Source organism: Haplochromis burtoni, unplaced genomic scaffold (genome assembly GCF_018398535.1).
Source record: "Haplochromis burtoni strain Fernald_Lab_line unplaced genomic scaffold, NCSU_Asbu1 Contig_415, whole genome shotgun sequence".
NCBI classification, from domain to species: domain Eukaryota; kingdom Metazoa; phylum Chordata; class Actinopteri; order Cichliformes; family Cichlidae; genus Haplochromis; species Haplochromis burtoni.
The window spans coordinates 147,745-175,367 of record NW_024582776.1 but is presented as its reverse complement, the minus strand read 5'-3'; the positions used below and the strand labels follow the sequence as shown (position 1 = coordinate 175,367).

The 27,623-nt window shown below is 41.4% G+C and overlaps 3 protein-coding genes across 3 annotated transcripts; all 3 read right to left on the bottom strand.

The window, feature by feature from the left end:
• Positions 1-226: 226 nt before the first annotated feature.
• LOC102290571 (transmembrane protein 106C) lies at positions 227-12,927 on the bottom strand. The gene is made up of 7 exons (XM_005944809.3): positions 12,311-12,927; positions 10,586-10,649; positions 10,295-10,454; positions 8,052-8,192; positions 6,646-6,695; positions 6,489-6,542; positions 227-3,479 (listed from the first exon to the last, which is right to left on the bottom strand). Exons 1-7 carry the CDS (start codon positions 12,522-12,524, stop codon positions 3,314-3,316), a joined length of 849 nt encoding a protein of 282 aa, XP_005944871.1. The 5' UTR covers positions 12,525-12,927; the 3' UTR covers positions 227-3,313.
• A 205-nt stretch (positions 12,928-13,132) lies between these two features.
• On the bottom strand, positions 13,133-16,636 carry LOC102290271 (PTB domain-containing engulfment adapter protein 1). The gene is made up of 7 exons (XM_005944808.2): positions 15,776-16,636; positions 15,600-15,675; positions 15,289-15,360; positions 14,216-14,314; positions 13,973-14,110; positions 13,729-13,833; positions 13,133-13,592 (listed from the first exon to the last, which is right to left on the bottom strand). The coding sequence occupies exons 2-7, from the start codon at positions 15,642-15,644 to the stop codon at positions 13,527-13,529; spliced, it is 525 nt and encodes a 174-aa protein (XP_005944870.1). The 5' UTR covers positions 15,645-15,675; positions 15,776-16,636; the 3' UTR covers positions 13,133-13,526.
• Positions 16,637-16,720: 84 nt separating this feature from the next.
• sars1 (seryl-tRNA synthetase 1) lies at positions 16,721-24,074 on the bottom strand. Its single transcript, XM_005944807.1, has 11 exons — positions 23,865-24,074; positions 22,836-22,906; positions 22,635-22,715; positions 22,376-22,534; positions 21,285-21,428; positions 21,004-21,159; positions 20,458-20,679; positions 20,160-20,289; positions 18,614-18,771; positions 18,286-18,415; positions 16,721-17,600 (listed from the first exon to the last, which is right to left on the bottom strand). The coding sequence occupies exons 1-11, from the start codon at positions 23,998-24,000 to the stop codon at positions 17,434-17,436; spliced, it is 1,554 nt and encodes a 517-aa protein (XP_005944869.1). The 5' UTR covers positions 24,001-24,074; the 3' UTR covers positions 16,721-17,433.
• Between the last annotated feature and the right edge of the window lie 3,549 nt (positions 24,075-27,623).

Here is a 27,623-nt window from a genome sequence, read left to right as displayed (position 1 = left end):
GCTGGGTTTTTTACTTTTAGTTTGTTTTGGGGTTTTTTTTGGGGGGGGAGGTTTGTCCCCCACCCCTCCAACTGCTTCATGTCATGACCAAAGGCAGTATAAAAGTTATTCACACGAATATGTAACAAAGAGAAGACACACACACATAAGACAGTGACCTAAAGAAAGATGTACTTAACCAAAGATGAAGCACTCTTGTATTAATAAGCTTTTTATCAGTTATATTTTTGTACTTATTGCTTCTTTTATTTTTACTATGCATTTATTTAGTGTGTTGCCTTGTTTGGTAGAGGAAAAAAACACTACTTGTATTACAGCGATAATATATTGTGGTCTGTTGATCTATTATGTAGTAATATATTTTCACATGCAGCTATAGGACAGTGTATAAGATATAAAACAGAAACATGTTTGTCTGGAAAGGTTATTACGCTCTTTTTATATGGAAGAAGATGAAGAATAGAATTAAACTGAAGTGATGTGGTACCCGAACTCTCCTTGTGTCACTCGTTATTTCAGTCATGACTGCTGTACTCAAGATTATTCCCATGAGCAGATGTAATATGATATTGGCCCAACATTTCCAGGATTTCAGGGGCCCAATCACGTTGGACACCCAGTGTTGATCTGTGGGACCAACAGGCAGCGCTTAGATCTGGGCTTCAACACTTCTGGGAAGGCTTTCCACAATATTTAGGAATTTCTGACCATTCTTCCAGAAGTCCATTTGTGAGTCAGACACTGTTGATGTGGTTTGCAGTTTCCACTCTAATTCATCCCAAAGGGATTCACTCAGGTTGAGGTCAGGACTCTGTGCAGGCCAGTCACGTTCCTCCACACCAACTCACTCATCTGTGTTTTGGTTTTTTTTGTGCTTACTGCACTGCACTGGTGTGCAGTCATGTTGGAACAGGCAGGGGACTCCCCAAACTGTTCCCATGTGGCATTGTCCAAAATGTCTTGGTATGCTGACCAATAAGTTCCTTTCACTGGAATAAGGGGCTCAAGCCCAGCTCCTAAAATACAACCCCACAACACCAGACTTTACACCCGGCACGGTGCAGTCAGACCAGTACTGTTCCCCTGGCAACCAAACCCAGACCAGTCCATCAGATTGCCAGACAGAGAAGACAGTATGTGCCTCAGCATCAGCTGACCCTGCTGTCATTTTACGTAGCCTACCACTTTGTGCCTGAGGTGCTGTTGTTCCCAGTTGCCTCCCCTTTATTATAATACCACTAACAGCTGACTGTAGAATATTTAGTAGTGAGTAAATTTCATAAGTGGACTTGTTGCACAGGTGGCATCCCATCACGGTACCACGCTGGAATTCACTGAGCTCCTGAGAGAGACCCATTCCTGCACAAGTGTTTGCAGAAGCAGTCTGCATGCTTGCTGCTTGATTTTATATCCCTTTGCCCAAGAAAGTGATCGGAACACCTGAATTCAATGATTTGGATGGTTGAGTGAATACGTTGGGCAATGTAGCTCATACGTGGTGTACTCTGTCCACTGTAAGTGGTGGGCAAGAACAAAACAATTATTGGTATTCATTATTCATTTTATTAATTCACAAATCCCTTTAATGTCTTTTCCTTTTTTTGATAACTTAAACCAAAAGGTTAATTGGTGCAATAAAAAAAAAAAAACCCCACAAACAAAATAGGTAAAAATGTTTCAGAAATTTACAGCATTTGTCCCTTTAAAGTAAAAATCAATCTCCTATCAAACTGCTTCCACACTGAAGCTGGTCTAAAGGCAAAGTTACAGTCAGCCTCCAGGCAGCGTGAGAATGTGCTGAAATCCATCACACAAGGAGTTAGAAAAGCTGCAAACCAGAAGGAAATGCATGTGACGCTATTACAGTCAGTCTGGGAGAAGCAGGGTAAACGCTGAGTGCAGGTGCAAATCCTAATTGTTAAGACCAATTTTCAACAAAACACTAATTTCACACAGCAAGATTCTATTGCAAAGTTTGACCAATTAACCCATTAAAGAACACCTGTAACTCGAATCCTAACATCAGTTTTATATTAAGGCGGCTGAAGATTTTGTTGATGCCCAAATACCTGCAGCCTTTTTAAATCTACTGTGTGCACTACAGTTGAAGATGTTTGAATGAAACGCCCCTCAGACGTCTCAGAACATTACTGCAGGTCTCACAGACGGTCACTCCCTGCACAACCCTGGCTGTGATTGTAGAGGACGTGCCGTCTTCTGGTTGGGACGCTGCAGATTATTCTGCACAAAGAGGTGGGAATCACAGGGAACCGTATACAGCAGGATATACTACCTTTATAATTATTAGCATTGGTACAGCCACTTTCTAAATCCTCTATAACAGTGTTCTCTGAGCCTGCCTGAGATTTATCTGCATGTGTAAAGCTTGGTGGGTTCAGCTGGAAATAATGTCTCACTGCAAATAATCAGCTCTCTCACTATCTAAAGGCATTGTTTTTAATTTTTTAAATTGCGCTCATGTGGTATGGTGGTGGGACTTCTTTTTGTAGCTTAACTGGATCTGTATTAAGGATTCTGTGAGTAGATTTCTACTGAGGGAATAGTAAAAGCAGTTAAATGGAAGAAAACATGTGATGTTATCCCTCTCTCCTTATAGATGTGCTCAAACGAGACTTGGCAGGCAATAACTTATCGAACCATTAAAAAATATCTACAATCCACACCAGTTTCAAGCTGCCAAAAACAAATAAACAAAAAAACCAACAACAGTCAGTAGTGATCACAGTGTAACAGTCATTCAAGCCACACTAAGGAATTTTGATTGAATTCTAATGACATTGCAGCAGCAGCACAGAGAGGGAGCTCTGCAGCCATAATTAACACGAATAGCATCCTGGCTGAGAATGTTCCCTTAAAGAAAGAGCTTTCTGTGACCTTTGTCCTGCTTACAACACAAGGAGTGCTCGCTGCTAGTGACTCATTCAGTTCTCCACTCAGACTCGTGTTGCTCTGAAACAGCAAAACTGCTCTCTGGACTTGGACAGGAAGTCAGGCAAGAACATTTCACAAACACAGTGCTGAGCTTGACATTACAGGCCATAATTCCACATTTCACAAGTCCATCAAAGACCCTTTATCTGTTGATGGCTAGAACAACATTCCCTTGTCAGAGCCCTTGTTTTCCGAGATACAGCCAAATCCTGGATGAGCACGAGATAACAGCAGGTCAATGTCGGCTCTTTTTAGCAAGTGTAGAGAATGAGACGATATTAAGCATTTCCCTGCTGCCGAGCTGTTAGTCCATCCTGCAGTGTACACTAACACAGTCCTTGTAGTCCCAGATCTGCGCCCCTCACGGAAGTGAGTGACGGAGGGATAGGGCCGTTGTGTCACCAGAGGAGTGGATCTTGTAATTCTCCGGCTGCTGGTACGTGGTGTTGGAGCCGCAGTCGATGTAGCGATAGGCCTCCAGGCTGTTCTGGGACGTTCGCACCATGTACGAGGTTTTCACTGAGGTTCTGAAAACAGGAGAGGACAGAGATGTAAGAATCAGGCTGTTTACCATGTTGCTGTCACATCTCAACCAGTTAATTGCTCACAGAAGAAAAGCACGTTGCCACAGTAATGATTTCTCACAGCTCTGTAAGTGTGATATCGAGAACCACAGGGCACGAAACTGCACCTGCACAAATGACTTTTCTCTAGACTGCAAAACAAGAATTAAAGGGTTTGGGAAAAGAAAGAAAAAGCAGTGGGTTACCCAGTTTCCCCAAAGTACCTCACCCTGACAATGTGGTTTATATGTTAACAGCATCTCTTATCCAAGGCTGTGTTTACACTACTCGTGCAGAAGCGACTTGCTACAAGACAGAACCAGTGAGAGCTGAAGACAGGAAGCTTCAAACTGACCCTTAATAACTGTTATGGGGCCATTATGCTCGCCGTTCTCGCCCTGACAAACTGCACGGCACGACAAAAGTTTCATCACATGTGCTAGCGCATGCACACAGCAATAGGTGCTGTCCCTGATTTTAAATCCTGTAAATCTGGTTCAGCTCAGTGATTTCTTTCAAGCCCCTCTTCTATGAAACCAACTCCCATTTTTGATTCACGAGGCAGACGCCCTCTGTACTTGTAAGACTAGGCTTAAAACGTCTTGATGCATGCTCAATCATCCAGGTAAGTAAATCTCCAAAAGTTGATTCATCTGGACGTCACACTTTCAGTGGGAGAAACGTTTGATCACTCATCCAAGTGACTTCTTCAGTCTCAGCTGACTGCAGGTTTCCCCACTCTTATAAACAGTACATTTGCATAATGACTGAAACCAGCCCACTGAAGGAACAATGGGCTGGGAGGTCATTTCCTTAATCTTAATTATGCAAATTCTCATGACCATTGATCAATAACCACTGATCAATGGCCATGAGTACCATTCACAGAGAGTTGGGGAATGGCTGCAATCACAGCATTGTAAGATGGTGAAAGATGTACCCTCCTCGATTCAGAGATGGTCTTTCCCTATGGGGAAAGACCATCTATTTACTATTTCCCTATGGGGACTAACATGCACACTTTACACTTTACACTTTTTACACTTCCCTTTTCATGTAAATAGCCTCCTTGACTCCGCGCTCAAACCAGCCTTCCTCCCTGTCCAGGATGTGTACATCCTCATCATTGAAAGAGTGTCCACTGGCCTGTAGGTGTAAATAGACTGCAGAGTCCTGGCCTGACGAGGTAGCTCTTCTGTGTTGTGCCGTCCGCTTCGCCAGAGGTTGTTTGGTTTCCTCGATGTATAAATCCTGGCAATCCTCCTGGCACTTAACGGCGTACACTATGTTACTCTGTTTGTGTCGGGGGACCCGATCCTTGGGGTGGACCAATTTTTGGCGCAGCGTGTTTTGGGGTTTAAAAGCCAGAGAGACGCGGTGTTTAGAAAAAGATTTATAAGATTGGGGAAACCTGCAGTCAGCTGAGACTGAAGAAGTCACTCAGATGACTGTCTCTCCCACAAAGGCTACGTCGGAATCAACAATGATAGGCTTAAAACTTTCTAAATATATAGTTCCTGATGGATCAGGTGACCCTGAACCCTCCCTAGGCTGCTGGGGGCTTCCCATGATGCACTCTTTCTCCTTCACTCTTGATTCATTAAAACGTCCTTATTTATGTGGGCCTTTGGCACAGCTCATCAGATCATCCACTCTCTGAAACAAGCCATTTTAGCTCCTCCCCCTTTTAGACCAACTTATTCTGATTGGCTGCCCCCGCATGCTGCTTCATATGACCATATAGACCCTGTGCACAAGAAAATGCTAACATCCTGGTTTGAGACCAGATGTGGGGTTGTACATTTCCGGTAGCTTCACTTTGCGGTCAATCGCTACTGCGAAGATGTACTCCAAAATCATGTCCAAAACTCAAAAACGGAAAGATCGCGTTAAGTTACAAAGAGGAGAAGGTGGGAACACTCACCACTGTTGTGTCATAAAAAAATCAAATGATCGATTTTGACGTTTCAAGAGTTTAGATCGATCAGTTGTTTACATCACTCAACACAAGCAATACTGCATTACTGCATGCAGAAGACACATCGTCCACATTCAGAAGCACATCTCTGTATAGTGACAGTTATTATGATTTAAACAGGCAAATGTTCAGCATTCAAACTACAGGGGAAGAATAGTCAAACCAGATGTTTCCCCCGTTATGTCAATATCAGCTATTCAAGTACACAACTACACAGCATGTTAACAAACCGTGAAAAAAAGCCACACAAAAAATGAATGATTGCTGGTCAGGGTTTCTATACATTAGTATTTACGAAGGGTATGTTGTGACTTACGTTCAAAATTACAGTGGTCCCTCGCTATAACGCGGTTCACCTTTCACCTGCTGTTTTGCAGATTTTTTTAGTGCAAGTTTGCATGCTTATTTTTTTTTTACGTCACATTGTGTCCTGCGTCCTGATCGCTGCAGACGATCTCCTCCGTGACGTCTCTCCTGTACAGTACAGAATCGCTGCATCGATCGCTAGCAGTGTGACTCTGAAGTGCAGTGCTGTATGTCGACGAAACATTTTGCACCGTCAAAAAATAAAATTGGCTACTTGATTTCACCTATCACTGGTTATTTTTAGAACATAACACCCGCGATAAACGAGGGACAGCTGAGAAATATAACAGTTGAATCCCTTTTCTCTTTTGCTCTGAGGCGCGGGGAAAAAATATCGACAAGTCGATGAACATCATTTACAGATATATTGGGGTAAATGCCAATAGAAATGTAAATCGCCACTTGATTCATTCATTTGCTTAACTTGTTTTGGACTGTAAACAAGGCGCGAATAGGACACCGGAAACAAAGCTCCCCACAGGAGTTTCCGCACCGGAAGTAGCATATGCTAACGTGCACATAGTCTATTAGACATCACAGTGATTTTTCTGCTGCAAGTGTTAAGATAAAAGACAGAAGTAACAAAGGCAAATGAAGATAAAGATATCTGTCGGGGTAAGGACACTTACTGCATGAGTACGAGAATGTTGTGAACCTTGATGCTGGACATGGTGCATAATGTACTGAAAAAACAAAACACAAAGGCTCAGATTACTGAACTGGAATTCATGTGTAGGTTTGCAAAGAAGCTTAATTTCCTCTACAAGCTCAGGCGCAGACACTTACTAGACGTACGGAGCGTTACTGCCGATCTCCACGCTGACAGTGTAGTTCACCTGCAGAAGATTGACACAATACGTCACACCAACAACAGAAGTATTTCAAGAGCAGCACAGGAAGACAATTCAGGCCATTATCAGCAGTGAAACTACAGAATGAAGCAACCACAGCAACTCTGTGAGCTTTGTTTACTGCTTCAGCTGAGGTGATCAGCAGACAGAAGGTTGTTAAAACAAGAGGGGAAAACAAAATAAAAACACTGATTTCCTGTAAATGCTGGGTAGATAACAACAAACATTACTCAAAAAAAAAAAAAGAGGAAACGGTGATTTTATCTGGCGTTTACTTTTAGCTAAAGATCTGCTGCTTCATTGAGCCACAGCGCTGTACTGAAGCAGCAGAGCTGAGTATGTGGGCTGTGTGAAAAACTGGCCAAATCTTCTCTGCCAGTGCCAAATGGCTTATTCAATGACCAGCACATCCAGTGTGACAAATGCTGGTTGAAGCTGCCATCAGGCTGTGTGTTAAAGGAATAGTATCAGTCGTCTCTTCAGATTTTAATCATTCAGTTCTTTAGCACAAGGAGTTTGACTGCTTTGGTACAGCGCCTGGTTTACTGAGGCAGACCTGTTCTCGATCACATGTGGGGAAATGATACAAGAAAAATTCTGGGCTACTAACAAGTGTACTGTGAGAAGCACTTCAGCGTGAGGTGGATATGTGCAGCTGCGGCCGCTCCACTCGAGCTGACACACAACAACATACGGTGAACAGGCCCAGGCCACGATGCCATGAAGACAGCCAAGGGTGGAGTTAGAAATGTTCTTATTGATCTCACTGTAAATCAAAGGCCAAAAAAAAGTCCTAATTATCAAACTGCTTGTGTGATTGAATGCTTAAATAAGCTGCCATCCAGCATCCTGTTGTAGCTGTACACAACCACAGAAGTGTGATGAATGAATCATGCTGCGGCTGCTGTGCTCTGCTGTCGATATTCAGTGTGCCACTTGTTTGTAAGCCTGACACAAGCGTGCAGGGGCGTTTGTATGTATCCCCCTCTAACTTAGTTAACTTCACCTTACCTGCTATGAAGTTAGAGTGAGCGGTCCTGACAACCACTGATTATTAGTTCTGTCATGTTTATGGTTACTATTTTCAGCTGTGGGGAGATTAGCACAGCTGTTGGCACCAGCTGCCACACACCCACACAAAAAACCAACAACACTAATAGGGGAGCTTGCAAATTGCTTAAAAATAGCCATAACAGTGATATGGCTTATATGGAAAGGAACACTGACAGCAGTAGTGATAATGTATCGGCATCGATGGAGTGGAAACATTAAAATAGTGTAAAACAGCAAAGGAGACAAGCATCTTGATTGATTGGACTTTGAGTGGCTGAAATCCTGTACCTGACACGCGCTGAGTGGCAGCACTGTGGTGACGTTGTATAGCAGCTCAGTCCCGATCACCGACTTCATGTAGAGGACCTGGGAGCTGATGCTCTGCACATGCACCGAGAAGAAGTTGGGGTTGCTGAAGTTGAGCGTGCTCTGAGTAAAATAAAGAACAAAAGACACACAGAGGAATAAAAAGACAGCACCTACAACACAGCCTGTTTTTGACACTTCTAGTTAAGTTTCATCAAAAGACACTCAGATGGCAGAAGCTATTATTATTATTATTATTATTATTATTATTATCATCATCAACATCCATTTACTACACAAGCAGAAAGTGGCAAAAGCAGCAACATCAACATGTTTTCTAAACTAAATCCTAAAAAATGTCAACGCTGTTGCCACGTTTTGCGGTTTCATAAAGGAAGCGTGGCCTGCAGAGTGCTTCAGTGCACTAAAGTGCAGATCTGAACTAGACTAGTGAAGCAGCTCTTACACAGTGCACAGCTTAAATGAAACCTGACGATTGTTTCACATCCTCAGATGGTTTAGAACCACTATCGTGATGAGGGAGACAACATTTTGTCATTCACACGCTCAACTTTTACATGAAAATAGTCACATAGCAAAGTAGGACTCTGAATTAACCTCAACCATTCATTCTAAGATCTCGTATGTATTCAAGAGCGCAGGATTTGCTCTTCTGTCAAAAACAAGGAAAGCAAATGTGTATACTGATCAGGTATAATATTATGACCACTCTCAGGTGGAGTGAATAGCACTGATTATCTCTTCATCGTGGCACCTGTTAGTGGGTGTGATATATTAGGGAGCAAGTGAACATTTTGTCCTCAAAGTTGATGAGTTAGAAGCAGGAAAAATGACAAGTGTAAGGATTTGAGTGAGTTTAACAGGGATCAAGCTGTGATCGCTAGATGACCCGGTCAGAGCATCCCCAAAACAAAAGCAGCTCTTGTGAGCTGTTCTGGGTCTGCAGCGGTCAGTATCTATCAAAAGTGGTTCAAGGGAGGAAACAATAGAGAACCAGGAATCATGGGCACAGATCCATGGCTGGTCTTTGTGGTCTGACCCAACAGATGAGCTACTGTAGCTTAAATTTCCAAAAAAAAAACAAAACATAAGTTACTGTTTGTTCTGAAAGAAAAGTTGTGAAAATATAAGGTTCATCACAGTTTGTTGTGAATGAGGCTGAACAGCTGCAGAGCAGTCAGGTTGCCCATAACCACCAGCAAAAGCACAACAATGCACTGTGTTTAGCTGTCATCTGTGACGTTTGATGTTTTTTGTTACAGTTTTGGGTTTTTTGGGGAGTTTTTGTTTTTTTTTAAATCTTGTTTGTGTGTCTATATTTACAAAAGATAAATGTCCAGATGTTTTTGGACACTTATTCAAGCTTTGCCTCTGTACAGCACCACAGTGAATCTGAAAGGCTCCGATCAACATGCAATCAAAGTACCAAGTGCTTGTTAGACAATTCCTCTATTTCCACAGACTCTAAAGCAACCAGGCAGGGTAACATAATAAATTTCACCACTTCATTGTGTTTTGTTTGCTTTTTAAAAGAACATCTGTCATCTTCCTGATACAGTCTGTTTTCTATCAGCGTCATCATTTCCTGCCACACCTCCTTGGACTTCAGACTGCGAGATATCAGGCTCTGAACAGCAAACAAATGCTAATTCAACACTCGGATTCATCTCCTGAGCACTGTTTACATTAACTTGTTGTGGAATAATAAGAAAGCAGGGCTCTTCTAGCCATGAAACTGCCAGACTCATTTGTGTGGTTAATGCTGAGGAAGTGAAAACAGACAAAAAATGACTCCTAAGGTGTTAATGTGATGTTTTAGTTGTAGCAGCTGAATTCAAGCCAAGACTCAACACTTGAATCACGCTATTAGCATTTCAAATTCACTGTGGTCGTTGTGTTGCTTAACTGGCTGTACTTTCCCAAAGTTGAACTGAAATAATGAAACTGTCTAAGTATTTACCCACTGACCACATGTGATAAAGAAGAGCGTTACTTTTGAATAAACAGAAGCTGAAGATTGTTGGTAGCTTCCAAACCCGTCCTTCCACTCATTAGTCACTTCAGACACATTTGTATGGAAACACATCGGTGCTGATCCCACAGAGGAGTTCTTAGTGAAGTGAGACCTGAGCCTGCAGAGGCTGAGAGTTATGCTTTGTCATGCTGTTTGTGTAGATTATTAGAAGCTGTGATATGAAACCTACCGTCATGTTCATCAGGACCTTTGTGTTGTTGCGGTCGAACGTCACCGTCACCGAGCGGATCCCTCCGTCCACCACAACCACTGGACGTGGGAAAAGGAAGAAAGCAACAAGCGAAGAGGCCAGCAGGCAGAGCACAATTGACAGGACCACGTAGAGCTTCCTACGACACAGAGAGGGAAGGTTCTCTCCAGACAAGGCACTCACCTCCTACATCACCTCAGACAGAGTGAGAGACCCACACGTCCAGAGGGAACAGACACAGGAACACATCAGTGTGCTGCAGTTACTCACGTTCTTTGGGGTTGCAGTCTTTGGTCATTGTACGGGATCAGTGCAACCAGTTCATTCACTTGTTCTGCAGAGCAAGAAGAAAAATTATGTTTAGCATTTCCCATTAAAACTGTTTTTTTGGAAACACGACAAAGACGGAGAAATTAAACACAGGACATCAGCTAAAAGTGCTACCCCTCCGCCTCCCAGGTAACACACCTGTGGTATCAAGTTCAAGATCCTGTGTCACCTTGTTTACATACAGAAAACTTACTCTGACCCTAATGTTGAGGTCACTGAGATTCAAACTCATCTAACATCTTAGTAGAAACACAAATGGTATTTGAATTTGAAGCTCCTACTTCCCCTCATTTGTGCGTTATTGCATTCACAAACTTGTCCATACATCCTGCCTGCCCGCCCACTTGGCAGGGTGATGACAATACCCCGTCAGCCTTTTACAGCTAAGCAAACGAACCCCCAACTTAAAATAATAGCTTCTGTTTAACAGATTCACTGGTGCAGCTCTTCATGAATCTAATCATTACTCTAACACATTTTCTTAGGTGAGACACAAAATTGTATAAAACATACAGCATAGTACCAAGTTATTTTATGTTGAGCACAGAGAACCACACATAGCTATATGTCATTACTTACATTAATCTGCTCTGGGAGTACTATGGACAAAAAAGTACCAGATGTATGAGGTACATCTCATAGACCATCATCCTCAGACATTAGCCAAGCAAACAATGGGACTCCTGCCTCTGTGATGGACAAGGTGATTATGCTTCTGAAGATATTCCAGATTTGGAATTTAGAAGTCAGGAATGTGTGATTACAACAACTCATGCGGTTGTTTCTGTACATGCAGCTCTTTCACTTTCACCTTCTAGAGCAGTTTTTCCATACGGGAGGATCAGGGATGGTGAGAGAAAACAAAAACTCAATAAATGGCACTTAAATGCCGACATCACCCCCTGGCCTCTCTGATGTCTGACAGGCTCATAATTGTACAGCTGTGCCCCTTCATATCTGTACGAATGTACATTTTCAGCATCTTCTAAACTAGTGTTTGCGCCCACGTTTCTTATTGCTGGTGTCACATGGCCTCGTGTGAGGTCAAAGTTCTGCGTTATGCACGGTGGGTCATAAACTCCATTAAAAACATTACTTTAAGTGTTTTCTTAGTGGATAAGTGCAGATCAGTTTTCTGGACAATCTAGTAATTTCTTGATTTTTCCATTTGTTCACAGAGCTTCAAAACCTTGCAAAACAAACTCAATGTGTCTCGTTCAGAATTACCAGCACAACTTTAGCTAAATGTCAGTATGAGCCAACACTGACCATGCTGGCTGATATCCGCGTCTTTTTTGTCTAATATATTTTCTTATATTAGTAACTAGACTGTAGTCAACAGGATTTATGAAGGGGTTACAAGTAAAATAAAGAAATTATTTGTTTTATCTTTATGGCTCTGCTTTACTGTACCTACATTATAAACAATCCAGTCCTTCTTGGTCAAACTTTAGGACATTTAAACGTCACAGAGTAGAGACCAACAAGCCTTTTACGACACTTAAAATGTTGACCGTGTTTTTTTCCGTGCCAAACACTTGAAAACACCTTTTAGGAATTCTGCGCCTCATCTCTGGCGTTAAATGAGCAGAAACTGTCCTCATATCAACACAGACTGACTGTCCGACACTAACGCTTACTGATTTATCAACTCTTTCTACTCACCTGAAGGTATGCGTCCAGTGCCTTGGCAGGTCGGACAAGTTACGCTGTCTCTGCCGGTGAACTCCACGTACGGGAACTGGGCTATGTCCTCCCGCCGGACTAGTCCATCCAAAGAGTCGTTATCGGAGTCTCTGCGTTCAGTGTACCGCGTTACCCTCTGCTCCTCCGGGAGGAGAGACTGGCTGCTGCCGCTACGAGACCACCGCGTCCCCATGGCGGGTGTTTGTGGGTGGTAAAGACAGCAGAGCCAGAGTCTCCCGTTCGGAGGTGGATAATAAGGAGCCCCCCCAGAAAAGTGAAGACTCAGTGATTTACAGATAATTGTGTTCGGTAAACGAAAACACACCAAATGTCGCTGAACGCGCAAAGTTTACGCCGTGTCTCAGAGTGACGTCTCTCGGCTAGCTAATCTGCTAACGCACAATTTCTCGGTTAGCACCTGTGGTGAGTTATGGGAGACGTCCGTAAGCATGACTGAGTAAACTTTAAATACCCTTTAGACAAAACTAGCTGTCGTTAGCATAAAGTCACATCTTCCAACAAAACAGCCTCGGACTCCCGCCGCTCCCTGTTACTTTCTCAATAAAGTTTACATATTGTTGCCTTCACGTAACCTAAGTGTCCGATCCAATACACAGCAAATGCATAACAAATGCTACTGCTACCAATGGTAACGAAACGAATATTCAATTTTCAATTCAGTTATGTCGTGTTTTACAAGTCAAGCATTATGACATTTAGCCATAAATTATTTTGGAAAATTGAACTTAATCTATTATTGACACACAGCACAGTTTGAAACATCTACACTACAAATGGCCGTTTAAATGAAACACATTTTTATTTCTTACAAGGCAGCTCTTTAAAATTACAGACTTCATCAAACATCTCAAAGTGTTCTGAGTGATGTTAAAGCATTTGTTTGCTTGTTTTTTATTTTTAACTGTAAGTGAAACAATTAAGTGCAATATTTATTATGTTTTTAAAACATTTGAACGCATCCAGAGACTTGCCAACAGTGAGAATGACAACTCGCTGCTGCCATCTAGTAGAAAGGATTTGGGTAAAGCAGCTAAAATGGATTCTACGCTGAATAAGAAAAAAAAGAAAAGAAAATTACAGACATTTCAGCATCATGTAAAATTTAATAGGAAGCAGTCTCTCACGCTCGTTGTGTACTTATATGTACCCACAACAGCAACATTGTATGCAATCATCAGTCATCAGTTTCTCCTGCAAGCCTCCTCTTCAGCTTATCATTCTCTCTTTGCAGCATTTTATTCTGAAAAAGAAGCATTAAAAAGATTGAGAGACTCATTTAAAGCTTTCGTGAACATTGGAAATATTTAATTTCATAAGCTCTGTAAGTTCTTTGACAGAAATAGAAAAAAAAACAGCCATGACAACTCAGGACTGACCTTATGTTGGAGTGCCTCCACTTTTATGTCTCGTCCTACTCTGTGTGTCTCCTCCTTCTTTGAAACCCGAAAGGCGTCCCCAATAACTGAGACCAGCACGTGAGACTAAAAAGTAATTCAGAAAAAATCACATCTGGGACACTAGAAGCCAGAATATGTCATTCAGCTGTGGATTTGTAGTCTTCTGCTCTACCAACAGCAGACTTCAAAGTTGGTCTTTAGTTTCAGCCTTGGGAATACTCACAAACTTTGCGCTCTGAAACAGATAACAGTGGTACGTGTCCGCTGCAGGGTGCTTGGCCACAAACCCAAAAACTTTGGGTGAAGAAGGATGGACAGCACAGAAGGAAATAGTAGAGAGGTTGCACGAGTACAATAGGAACTGAGGGAAGGGAAGATGATGAGAATTAACATTTTAAAACATCATGAAAGCTGAATACATCATGAGAATGAGCAGTTTTGTAATTAGGACACTTTTGTCACACACCTTGGTTTTGTTTTCCAAAATGTCTATCCCACTCAGAGACAGGAACAGATGGACTTTGCTCTTCTTTGCAGCTTTCTCAGAGGAGAATTCATCTGAAGTCTAGGAATGACAAAAACACACAAAATTGTTTCATTTAAACAGTATAAATAATCCTGCAGATGCACACAAAGTTGGCCTTTCCCTACTAGAATACAAGACTATTTTAAAGGGGTACATTATAGACAATAATGAGAGTCTGCAGCCATGTTAGCAGCCCTGTAGGAGCTGAAGCGGTGGCTCTAATAGCTCAAGCATAATTAAACCAATATATGCATGTTTGCAAGCTAACACTTACCAGCTGCCCAATTAGGTGGAGCAGAGGCTGGTGGTATTTACATATTTGGTCATGAGTCAATGCACTGGATACATTGACGCTGCTCTATTATTATGAGCAGTAAAAGGGTTTATGAGACTTGATATGAGTATAAAGAGACAGGACATAACAAAATAGGGATACAAAACAACCACAAACACAGAGAACAAATCATAAAAGTGAGCAAAACAAGTACAAAGAGGAACAAGACAACCACTCACACAAAATAATCACAGAGACGCAAAGCAACAAAGAGGCACGGGGCACTACAAATAAATACACAGCAACCATAAAAAGGCTAAAATGCGACATCAAAGGGGTACAAACCAACCACACACGGAAGAATAACCACAAAGAGACGCAAAATGACTACAGAGTGCCACAAAACAAATACAAAGTGCTGAAAAACAACTACAAACAATGAAAACGTACAACAAAGCACTAAACAACTTAAAAGCGACAACAATAGCCACAAAGACACAAAACAACTACAAAGTTGTGAAAAATGATCTCAAAGTTGTGTAAAACATCCACAGAGCAGTGTGAATGATTTCAATAACAGTTTCTCATATGTGGCGTGGCAGAGGTGTTGGGCGCTCTTTTCAACACTTCATGTTGTCAGTGTGGACCGGATGGTCGCTGACTACATGAATGCATGATCTATGACACCAGCACGACTAAAAATAACATTGTAAATGTATTAAATATGTCGGTGGCTCACCTTGAGGTTCTGAGCGGCTTCTTCCAGGATCTGTATTCCATCGGGGCGGACCACCTCTACTCGACCGAGAAACTACAGTTTACAGAAACAAGTGGAAAGTGTTGTTTTTGTTTTTAATAATAGTAATAATAAGGACTTTACTTAGCATTTTACTTTACACAGTATGTTTTTTTATATATATATATATATATATTTGGTTGCTACCTATCAAGTATACAAATAAAGTTGAATAAAAAATAAGTAATCTCAGAGCTGAGAATATTTTTCAACACTCTGCAACAAAACTGTGGCTGTTAAAGAGCAGCATTTACCTTTACTGGAAAGGAGATCTCAACGTCGTCTTCCACGTCATTCATCTCAACACTCGTACCAAACTAAAGCCTGGATCTGTCAAAGACAGACATAAATTAGGTTTAAATAAATATATATTATACAAATGATCTAATCAACTATATAAAGAAAAGAAGTGCTGGAGATTTCTTCTTACCTTTTGTAAATATACCGCAAACGGAGTGAATTGGCTTCCAACTGCAGGGAGTGTAAAGTCTGTCAGAGTTAATGAATAACTGATTTGTCTTCCTTATTGCTTATTGCACATCTATCTGATAACCAGCCAGCCAGACATCTAAGCAAGATGTTTTATTGTGTTTAAAAGCTCTTTCGTGACACGAAGATCAGGACAAAAATAATTAAATGATAAATATAAATACATACATGTGTGTGGACTGTTCTAAAGTAGAGGTAGACTGACTCTTCTCTTTGCTTAGCTAAGCTTTTTCTTTAAGATATTTTATTTTTGGGATGTAATTGAATAGTTGCTGTAGAAACAGACAGTAAACGAGTAAACACAGGTAACAAAGGTGCCGCTGGCTGAGAGTGAAACTGGGGATGTGGCATGTGGTAGTACACACCCTAACACCTCTGCAGTATTAGAAAATCCAGACCGGTGACAAGTTAAAGGAAAACCCTGAACCTTTTGACACTGAGAGCATCTTTAACATATCTATTTACAGCCATAATATTATAGAATACTGAAGTTTGTGTTAGAAAAAGCTCAGAATTTGTTTTCATACGGTTACTGGTGATCTCATATTGACACCTTAACTAGAGATTTGATTTAGCCTTCTTTACTGCGGTCACGGCTCATTACACCACATTCAGATGCTTTGATAACTTTAATGCAGTCAGGCTTGAAGTCATTAGGGGCACGGCTGCTTGGACACACATATATACAGGCAAACAACTGCTACCATCTAATTTGCCTTCCTAAACCAGATCTCTCCACTTTGTGAACTGGGTGCCTATTAAAGCATTTTGAATGTAATTGGTTAATAAACAGCCTGGCTTGCTGTGTGGTTAGTCACATTACCATCACCACTGATCTAGTCTGCTTTGTGCATATACTTAAAAACAAACAAACAAACACAAGAACTTCCAGTTCAACTGTATTTATTGTTTACAGTGCGTGCCACTTCATCAATGCGCAATTATATATATATATTTGTCTTAGCAAGTACATACAGGAAACATCAACGTCTCGAGGTGGAGAAGAGCATCGTGTTAAACAGTGGATGAAAATGATGATTGTGGTCAGACAACGCAAAGAGAAGCCTAAACCAGACAGTTAAAATACCCAACCATTTACTTCTCACAGTCAACAAACGGTGAGTTCAGACAGTTTTTGAGCACATTATCAACAATGCCCAACATCCTGCAAACATACTTTTTATAACATATTCCCAAAAGACTGCTTGTATCAAATCAATGACAGAAATTGACAGAAAAGAAGCCTGACTCAGCACAGCTGCCGACACGCTCCATGAGGTGTCGGCAGCTGTGCTTTAGGCTTCGTGTTCGTGATGTCATACAGTGATAGAGGGGTGAAGTGACCTGGGGATGGCTGACTAAAGGATCCCTTTTTGTGGCAAGCTTTATGTGAATGATGAGATGACATAACACCACCCACTCAGACGGACACAGATGGAACAGAGCAGAGCATTCACATTACCGTTAAGTGCCAATTTCAGGTTTAGTTTGTGAGGCGTGACAAACTAATCCCTGATCATTACAATTCAAGCAACAGTCTGTTCTATTAGTGTGCATCTGTGAGGCTGGTGAGGCGACACTGCTGCTGTGTGCCGGGGTCTACGAATCGTTCACGGACATGTTCTCTATGGCATCGGGCAGGTTCTGGTCTCCGCCACCTCCTCCCTGCTTCTTCTTCTTCCCTCCTTCCTGCTGTTTCTTTGATTTCTTGGACATTTCCTGATCAATGGGAGCTGGCTTGACAAACTTAATGATCTCTGTCAAACCTGAAGATGGGAAAAACAACAAAAACAAACATTTAATATATCCAATATTTTACATTTCTTGTCTTAAAAACATATTTTCCCTTGTTTTTCAAACCATCTGGTAGAATGCACCAGAGGGTGACAGCTACGCTCCTGCAAGCTGTTTGCTGACAGTCACTGAACAAGAATGTTAATGGAGCACAGACTACATATAAAGTAAATAATATAAATAATAATAATAAATATATAAAGCATGGATGCAGCTTCTGGGTATGAGAAGTGAAGTCTGTGGTCACGTTTCTTAAACTTGAATTTTTTTTAAATGGCCAGCAGGGGGAAGCCTTGAGCCTTTAAACTAACCATCTCTAATATAAACAATCACTGTCATGACACTGTGTCAAATATGATATGTAGAGATGTTAGGAGTCATCTTAGTTTAAATTGGGACAGAGGCAGGGTAGCAGTCAGTCCCTGTGATCAGCTTCAAGTGTTGGATACACATACGATTGACGGATATGGATGTTAACATGTACCTCTCAGCAGGACAGCACTTCCAAAAATGTCAATTTTTTTTCCTCTAAGAAAGCTGCAAAGCATTTGAAATTTGTTCCATTATATGGAGACAAACGCAGTTGGGATGATAGTGTGCATTAACATCAAAAGTCTCTAGGTGCAGTAAACAGGTAAGAAAGCCAGCACAGCTTACCAGGAGGCATGAACTCCCTGAGCTTCTCTGGAACAATGATTCCTTCTTCAGTTTGGTAGTTCTCTAGGATGGCACACATTACACGTGTGGTGGCGCACATGGTTGCATTCAACATGTGCACAAACTCCGCCTACAAAACACAAAGACAACGAGAGATATGAATTTAGAGTGTGGCTACAGAAAAGTGAAACGCATGTGCACGGGGGAAGCAAGTTAAGATTTTTCTGCTTCCCAGTAATTCGCTTTATCTTTGATACCTTACGAAATAGCAGACAAGACACACAAACTGCATTAGTTCTTGTACGCTGTGTTGGAACTGAGCACTCACCTTGTCCATCATTTTTTTGGTCTGTCCGTAGCGGATGCGCAGCCGCCTGGCCTGGTAGTCTGTGCAGTTTGAGCAGGAGACCAGCTCTCTGAAAGCCCCTGAGCCGGGGAACCAGGCCTCCAGATCCAGCTTCTTACTGGCTGCATGGTTCAGGGCACCTACAGTACACATGAAGGAGAGAGCAGTTAGTTTATGTCAGGGGTGCCCAATCCCGGTCCTCGAGAGCTACCGTCCTGCAGCTTTTAGATGCATCCTTGTTCCCACACACCCGAATCAAATGAATGGCTTGTTATCAGGCCTTTGCCAAGCACGATGGCATGCTGAAGAGGTAATCAAACCATTTGATTCAGCTGTGTTGGAGTAGGGATGCATCTAAAAGCTGCAGGATAGTAGCTCTCGAGGACTGGGATTGGGCAGCCCTGGTTTATGTCATGGTTGAGTTATAAAGAAATCATCTAAAACTCTTTCTGCTTGTTTGAAGCACAGTTAGGTGAATGCCTAGCAGGTAGTGCTGGATATTACGTTTATCTAATTTATCTACAGAAGGAATTCAGTTTGTAATGTTTCAGTTCCATCAGATAAACCACAAAGAAATTCATGAAGCATTTTCATACTGTCTTCATTTTTCCACATACAAGTGCAGGTGACCCAGACGCAGCCTGGTTGTGTCATCTTCAACTGTCTGCTGTGCATGTTTAACTCAACTCTGTTCATGCTGCTTCAAACAATTCACCCCTAGTGGATGTTATACAGAGTTATACTGGACTGATAGTTCAGATAGTGTAAAAATCTAAATATTGACTAAATGATGAACACATTTATCCTGTTTGTAATGCGTTCTAGATTTTGTAGGCCTACATGTGCAAAACAATCATTCATTTTTCAATGTCTGTCCACTGTGCTGAAAGTAATTACTGAAGTGGATAGTTCAAGTCATGAATGACTGTCCAACTGGGGGATGGTATTTATGTACAAACATGCATGATGATTGGTTTGGTGAAGGTCAGTCCATGTATCTCTCTTTTCTTCTTCATGCACAATTTAAAAACAACAAAACAAACTGTCTGTTTGTGTTGGATTTCTTTTAGTTTCCAACACAAACAGACTTGATGCTGTACCTTCAAGAATGGGCCACATTCACGTCTGATATTTATTCCGTCTCACTTTAGGGTGAGACTGAATGTGTGTGTGTGTGGATATAAGAAATCTGTAATATGTAGTTGTGTTTCTTCCTTCCTACCAAAACACTTGGATATGTAATATTTATAATATATTTAAAGTTTTCACTTTCAATTGTGGTATGGTTAGCTGTAGTCTCAGGGTATAATATTACTGTACTGCAATACAGTGATTCTGTGATATTCACAATGTGAGACCATCTACAAAATATAAGATCTGAGTAAATGATGGAGAAGGAAAAATATCCCTAAAAAATAAAAAGACCTGAATTAAATATTTATTCCTTGTATTGTGTTGTCTGTGTGTGTCCAGCAACTAAAAATGCTCAGTGTGGTATGAGGAGTGAGAGTGCGTGTATTTGACCTACCAGAGACAATGTTGACGATACGATAAGGAATTCCTAGTGACTGGTAGAACTCTTCTGCTGTTCCTATCATCTCATCAAACATCTCCCATGATTTGCCGTCATGCGGTGAGGCATAGACAAACTGCTCAATCTACAAGCAGATGTAGAAGAAACAATGTTTAAAAGTAAAAGCAAAAAGTACTTTTGTTATTAATGGTTTTGAAACTATATTAGTGTTAATCTGACATATTGTTTTTGAATAAAAAAAATTTAAAAATGTAATTATACAAAAAAATATCACAATTTCAACAAAACTGACCTTCTCAAACTGGTGCACTCTGAAGATCCCACGGGTGTCTCGGCCATGGGAACCCACTTCCTGTCTGAAGCAGGTGGAGAAGCCGGCGTAGCGGATGGGCAGGTCCTCTGGTTTGAGCCATTCTTCCCTCAAGAAGGCAGCGATGGGCTGCTCTGAGGTGGCGATGAGGTATTTCTCATCTATGGAACTGTCATCTGATTTCTCACTTCCCTTTCCGATGACCTGACAGAAACACGTAGAGAGGTTGAAGAGGGAACCTAAATCCATGTATAGACATATTTGTTGGTTGCCAATCTTCTTTTCTGCCACACTCCAATTATCTTCTACTGGATTCAGAGCAGGCAGGCTGCCCAAGTCCACTCAACTCACTGTCATCATCATCAGGATACCAGTTTGACACGGTTGGGATTGTAAATCTAATAACGAGAACTATTCACACAATATCTACAAAAATGCAACTGCTGCATCTCTAATGCACAGGTTTTATATTTTTACCACTTTGGAACAAGTATACTGCATGCTCCAATTCAGAGACAGTCTCCATACCTTGTAAAGCTCTTCATCAAACTGGCTGAGCTGGGCGACTTCCTGCATGACCTCCTTCCTCATGAAGAAAGGTGTGTACAGCATGGTGTAGTTCTTGCTGTAGAGGATCCTTAAGGCAAAATTGATCAGAGCCTGCTCCAGGAACACCAGGGGACCCTGAACACAGCAGAGAGGAGATAAACAGCTGGTCAGTAAAGGAAAGGAAGAGGAAAGGGAAACCTGGTCATGCTACTATGTGTTACTTTGTTTCTCTACTTACTTTTCTTCATATGAAAACGTACCTTGAGAAAATAACCTCTGCTGCCAGCTACAACTGCTCCCCTCTCGCCATCAAAACCATCGATCATGACCACCAGGTCAACATGGGAGTACTTCTTCTGGGCAGTGCAGTCACCCCAGGTACGCTCCACCTTATTGTCTGCATCCTGACAGCAAACAATAAACAATTTGATTGTATGATCAGAAAATCTTGAACTGACAAGACATTTATTATACTACCAGATTCTGTGAATTACTAATAAGGAAAACATGTGTTTTTATTTTCAGATTCACAAAAAGCTCAAAGTTTATTTGAAGGTTTTAATGAGGTGTTAAAGCTGTATTATGCTGCCAGAATTGCCTGAAAGCCACACTCTCCAAACCTCTGGAACTCTGAAAAACTAATGGAATTATATCAGTGTTTTTATGTTGTTTGTGAGGAGAGCACTGTTTATCTGGGAAGACTATAGCATATGAATAACTTTCACACGAATGGTGAGTGACCTTTCACTTTTGGGTGACGTGGACCCAGATTAAGCCAGCAAATACTCCCCACAGCACAATACATTAAATAAATTATCAGGACTTGACAGCGAGACACCCTGCTATTTGCTGGTGATCCAGTCTTGTGTCATCGAGTTTTACTTTTCACTTTATGGGTGATCAGCATTAGAAGGTGCAGCTGATAACAGGAAGGGTTAGCTAAATAAATGATTATACTGTTCTTCCCCTGCCTGCAACTTTTCAGTGTACAACACCAGCTCACTGCTGGCTTACAGGACCCCTCATGGTGGCTCTATTTCCCTTGCTATGGATGTGGTAAATGAACAAGGCAGAAAATTAGGACAGAAAAATCATCATGATATGATGGTGTTTTGATCTGTGCGTGGGCTGTGTCCATTTAATGGATGATAAATCAATAACCACATTCATTACAGACATGTGGATGTTATTTACAAAGAAAAAGCTGCTTCTAGCACTGACCATGTAAAAGACCATGTAGTACGATTGATGCCCAAACCAAAAAAAAAAAAAGTCTAGCGGTCTTCTTTTCAGACATTCAAGATCAATGTTGGGCTCTAGTATTAACCCCCCCTCAAACCAAACCACACACCTCATCATTGCTGATGGGTACAGAGGGGTGCAAAAGGTTGCCGATCTCTCTCAGGTACTCGAAACGTTCCGCCTCCAGCTTTACTCTCTCACTGTCCATCTTCTCTATCGCTTCATCCACCAACAAACGCACCTTTTTAATCTGGGTTACTGTCAGGGCCTGGCACAGGACAAAAAAATGCAAACAAGCTTGTTAGATCTGTTTGCCAGCTTACAAACAGTTATGCCGTGTAGACAGAAAAGAGTGCAGTCAGTCATACCGACAGAACTTCAGCCGTAAGAGACTCCAGGTTCTGCGCTTCTTCAGGAACAGCCTCATCCTCTCCAACTGGTTCCTTCTTCTGCATGAGCAACAAAGCAGAGGGTTAAAGACAGACAACGCTAAACCTTGTTTATTTCTGAAGGGACTGGAAAACAAATACAATGCTCAACAGTCCCCATTTAGTGTTATGTTGAAATACCTTCATTTTTTCCCCGATGCTTTTGCTGCAAAGGTTCTTTGCTTTGTTCAGGTTGTCTGCAGTGAAGCGGCCTGTCAGGGGGTAAAATCAGTGACTCAGTGCATTATGAGATTGTGTGTGTGCCACAGCAGCTGGTCTAATAACCTGGTGACATGATTTACAGTAACTAAGTATTAAACAGCCCAAAATAATAATATAAACATAACACTATCTTGGCAACTTTCATACCTGTAATAATGTACAGAAGAAATTATTAAAACTGGATCATGTTGACTATCTCAGTAGTCACACTACAGGGCGAGGTTGACCTGACATGTTGCTGGCTGGGATTGCATCAGATTGACTACCCGGCATCGTTTAGCTAACCCGGCGTTAGCCAGCGTTTCCCATTAAGCTAAGTCAACGGAATAATGGGAACAGGAGGTTAACTAGTGACTCGTCTTGTGAAAGTTTGGTCTTAAATAACTAGGTACTTATTAAATAACAACCACAATGGCTTTTCTAGATTTGCTGAATTATGCTAGCTGCGCTAAGATTAGCGTGCTATTCACATCTGGTTATACTAAATAAAATGACAGACAAACGTCAATGAATTGCTTAAGAAACAGTGTACAACATCTATCCACTAATCAATACGGCGCAAATATAACACACCAACCAGCACGTTTACCATTTAAATTACTGACTTTCATAAGTGAGATCAGACCACTGCAGTGCAGTGAGCTTTTAGCTTGCGCAGCAACACAGTGAAGCTAACAACCAAAAGTATTCCCTAAATTTATTCTGAAGATTTTATATTTAGTATTACAATGAGCCGAATAAACAGGTGGACCCTGAATAAGTCAAAAACCTTGTTCGGTCCCATTTCGGATCAAACAGTTAACCACAATTAAACTGTAACAGTTTAAAAAAGACATTTTGTTAAATGGAGTCTGGCGTGAACTCTTCTCCATTATAAGATGCATTGACGGCTACGCTAACATTAGCATCGTTAGCCACCGCGTTGACGTTAGCGGCAGAGTGACTTACATTTTCTCCACTCTGTGTCTGCGGCCACCAGCTTGTCAACCAGGGTAACATCTTTAAACCTCTTTCTTTGAGTCTCACGGACGACTTCGGGGTCGCCGCCTTTGTCGGTTCGAAACAGGTCCAAGTCGAGCACCATCTTTCCACGCTGGCTGTCAGAGAAGAAACCGATAGAGCTCTTGCCGATGTCGCCTCCCACCGAGTTGCCAGATTCTGTTGTTCACGTAAAAAAAAAAACCAAAAAAAAAAACCCCTAACCACGTAATCCTAGTTGTACGGAGTCCCCGAAGTCCATTGAGTTCTTTTGTTACTCCAATGCAAACAAGTATTTTAACTTGAATGAGATCAATATTTTGTTCATGATAAATACAATAGACCCAAATGCTCATGTTAACTAGGGTGTATTGTCAGTTTTTAAATACATTTAATTTATGAAATTAATTGTAAAAACATTTATACAGAAATTATCTCTGCTGGCTAATATGTTATTCAACAATGAAGTGCCACAAACTGCATTTCCTCTTATGTCTACTTGAGGCTACCTTGTGTGAGATTTCAAGTGCTGTGGGGGGCTGCCTGGTTAGTCTGCTTATCCCTGGAGGTGTTGAACAATATCAAAATGCATGCTCCAAAAGTAGATCACAAAGCAAAACCAGATCAGGGAATTTCTAATTCATCGCCTGACGATCTGCCTCCCATCACAGCTGTTCCCTGCACCAAGCAGAATGAAGTTTCTCAAATACTCTTCAAAAACGGACCTTCAAAACAGTTTAAATGTCTGGCAGAGCAGAAGGTGAAGGCCTTGTCGATGGAAGCAGATCCTGATGCATTGTTAAAATGCTTTGAAAAACCAGGGTATTCTAGAATTCGAGGACAAACTCGGGGAGCATTTAACTCAATGCATAATCGTGATAAATGACTGTGATCTCAAATTTGATCAAAATAATTGGGCCCTGATCATTAAGTTTTTCTGGTAGAACCATTCAAAAAAGCTCTGTAAAACTGCTGTGGTGCAGCTCTACATAAGAGTCACTCTTGCATTTGCAAATGCAGAAGAAGTGAGTGACCAAAAAAAAAACTAACTAACTAACTAATTAGCCAATTGAGATTGGCACACAGAAAAGTAACATAAATAAGAAAACACCAGCTTCTTCTTCCTCATGGGGAATAAACATCTCAGTTGGGACACCATAAAAACAGTATGTGTAAAACATGGGAACAGGGGCTGTCACAACTGGTAAGCACCTACTGTGTGTCCAGATGTACAAAAGAATTGGAAAAGTATCTGGAAACCTAAGCTCAGTGACTCACACTTGATCCCTGAAGCAAAAGCCTAAAATGTGAGTAATATACAACCTGGGGATGGACTCCTTTAGCTCAGATAATATGGCTCTCAAAATCTGCAGCACCTGAGCGACCCCTTCTTTGAAACATGTTCCGTTAAAAATAGGAAATACCGTATATTGCAATTATATTAGTAGTAATTATAATCATAACTGACCATTTATATATCCTACATTTGGAATTGGATGGTGAGTTCTCGGGGGTGAGAGACTGGTGGTTGGAGAAGACTTCAGAGGACATGTACCTGAAGGGAACAGAGGTGATGAGAAGGTGTTGCGTAGGTAAAGTGTAGAAGGACAAAAATACATATAAGAGTGGAGGAAGGTGCACACAGGTGAACTATTCTGTGCACACAGGTGAGCTGAGAATGTGCTGCCTGGCTTCCTTCTCTCCTGAGAAGAAAGCTAGGCAAAAATCGAAGTCACATTTTTCCTCTGGGGAGAATGTGACAAGGCAGCATCAGGTGGTAGTATGTAGGATGAATTTAGTCATTAAGAAGAGAAAACAAGTTAAGGCAGAGTCAAAGATTAAATGGTGAACATTGAAGAAAGAAGGATGTTGCAGAGAGTTCAGAAAGGAGGTGAGATAGAACTACTAGATGACTGCAGATGTACGGCTGAAGTAGGATAGTCAGAGAGATGAAGAAAGTGGACAGGGGTCCTGAGAGGCTAGGATTACAACAAAAAAAAGAGAGGTGACTTTTACAGAAAGACGAGCAGAGCCTGGACTTGCAAGAGAGTAGAGTGATTAAGGATCAAGATAGAAATGTACTAACCATTGAGGAGAGTCGCTATCTTTCTGCTGCTCCCTTTAGGGGTTGCCACAGTGCGTCTTCTGCCTTTATCTCAGTCTATCCCAAGCATCCTTCTCCATTTTGTGTGACATGTTGTGTGTCCATCCTGGTTACTTTCAATGAAAAAGTTAGCATCTTAACATCTTCAACACAGACACACATACACCTTTGTTTTATTGGTAAATGTAAATGGGATTGCTTTTTCAAACAGGGCTGCTTGTTGCTTCAGGACCTGGACCTTCTTCTTCCTGGCGTTTGTCCCATGTGGCAGGGTCAGCTTTGCGAAAAATCCGTCTCCATTTGGCACGATCGAAGGCGTCTTCTGGGGCGACATTGATGATCTTCATGTCAGCAACGCGGTTGCTGGCCACCGGGCTCAAGCCTCATTGCTGTTTTTGCCACTGAGCTGTCGTCTAAGCGTACCACCTTAGATGGCTAAGGTCAGGACCTGGACCCCTGGCCATAATTGATGGCTCTGGCTCTCTACGAGAAAGCCGTGAAGGAGATTGAAATGCTAAATATAGATGATTCTTTTATTCTTGTTCTTTTGCCAAAAAGAATACACTCAAACATGGACAGACTTCTTTCATAAACCCCAACAAAGAAAGTAATTTCCAGCGTAGCAGAGGGTGTAATGTGAATATTTACAATAGACCCTTTTTCAAGTTTTCTTTGTTAGTTATTTGTTGATATATTAACAGTAAAAGGAAGTTCAACTTCCCATAAAATAATTTGTCCTTTTAAAAACACCTACTGGTGTTATGGAGGCATTTTGAGAGTCCTAGAATACTCTTCTTAACCACGTGGAGGAAAAACTTTGTTTAATCATAGATGCTGATACATACAGAAACAAATCAAATCAAATCACTTTTATTGTCACATCACATGTGCAGGTAAACTGGTACAGTACATGTGAGTGAAATTCTTGTGTGCAAGCTTCACAAGCAACAGAGGTGTGCAAAAATACAATAACATAAGACAAGCAACATATAAGAATGGCTAAATCTGAGAATTATATGAATAAATATATGTACAATATAAGAGTGTATGCATATTACTGAATGTGTAAACTAAATATGTATATCTACGTGTGTGTATATATATGTGTGTGTGTGTACATATTTTACAAATAAATAGAGTAAACAATAAAATAAAAGTATATAAAATATACAGAGGTTGGTAGTTGGATATTGTGCAAAACAAGTGGCATTTATATACAGTATGGAGTGCATAATGTTGAAGTTCCAGTAGTGAAGGTGAGGTGTCTATGACGTGTTCAGCAGTCTGATGGCCTGGTGGAAAAAGCTGTCTCTCAGTCTGCTGGTATGGGACCGGATGCTGCAGAACCTCCTTCCCGATGGAAGTAGTCTGAACAGTTTATGCTTTCCTCAGGCACCGCTTCCTGTAGATGTCTTGGAGGGAGGGAAGCTCACCTCCAATTATCCGTTCAGAGCACCGCACTACTCTCTGGAGAGCTTTGCAGTTGTAGGCGGTGCTGTTGCCATACTAGGTGGTGACGCATCCAGTGAGGCATCATCAGTGGACCTGTTATGGCGGTATGCAAATTGCAGAGGGTCCAGTGAGTCGGGTAGTGCAGAGCAAACGAAGTCCCTGATCAGCTTCTC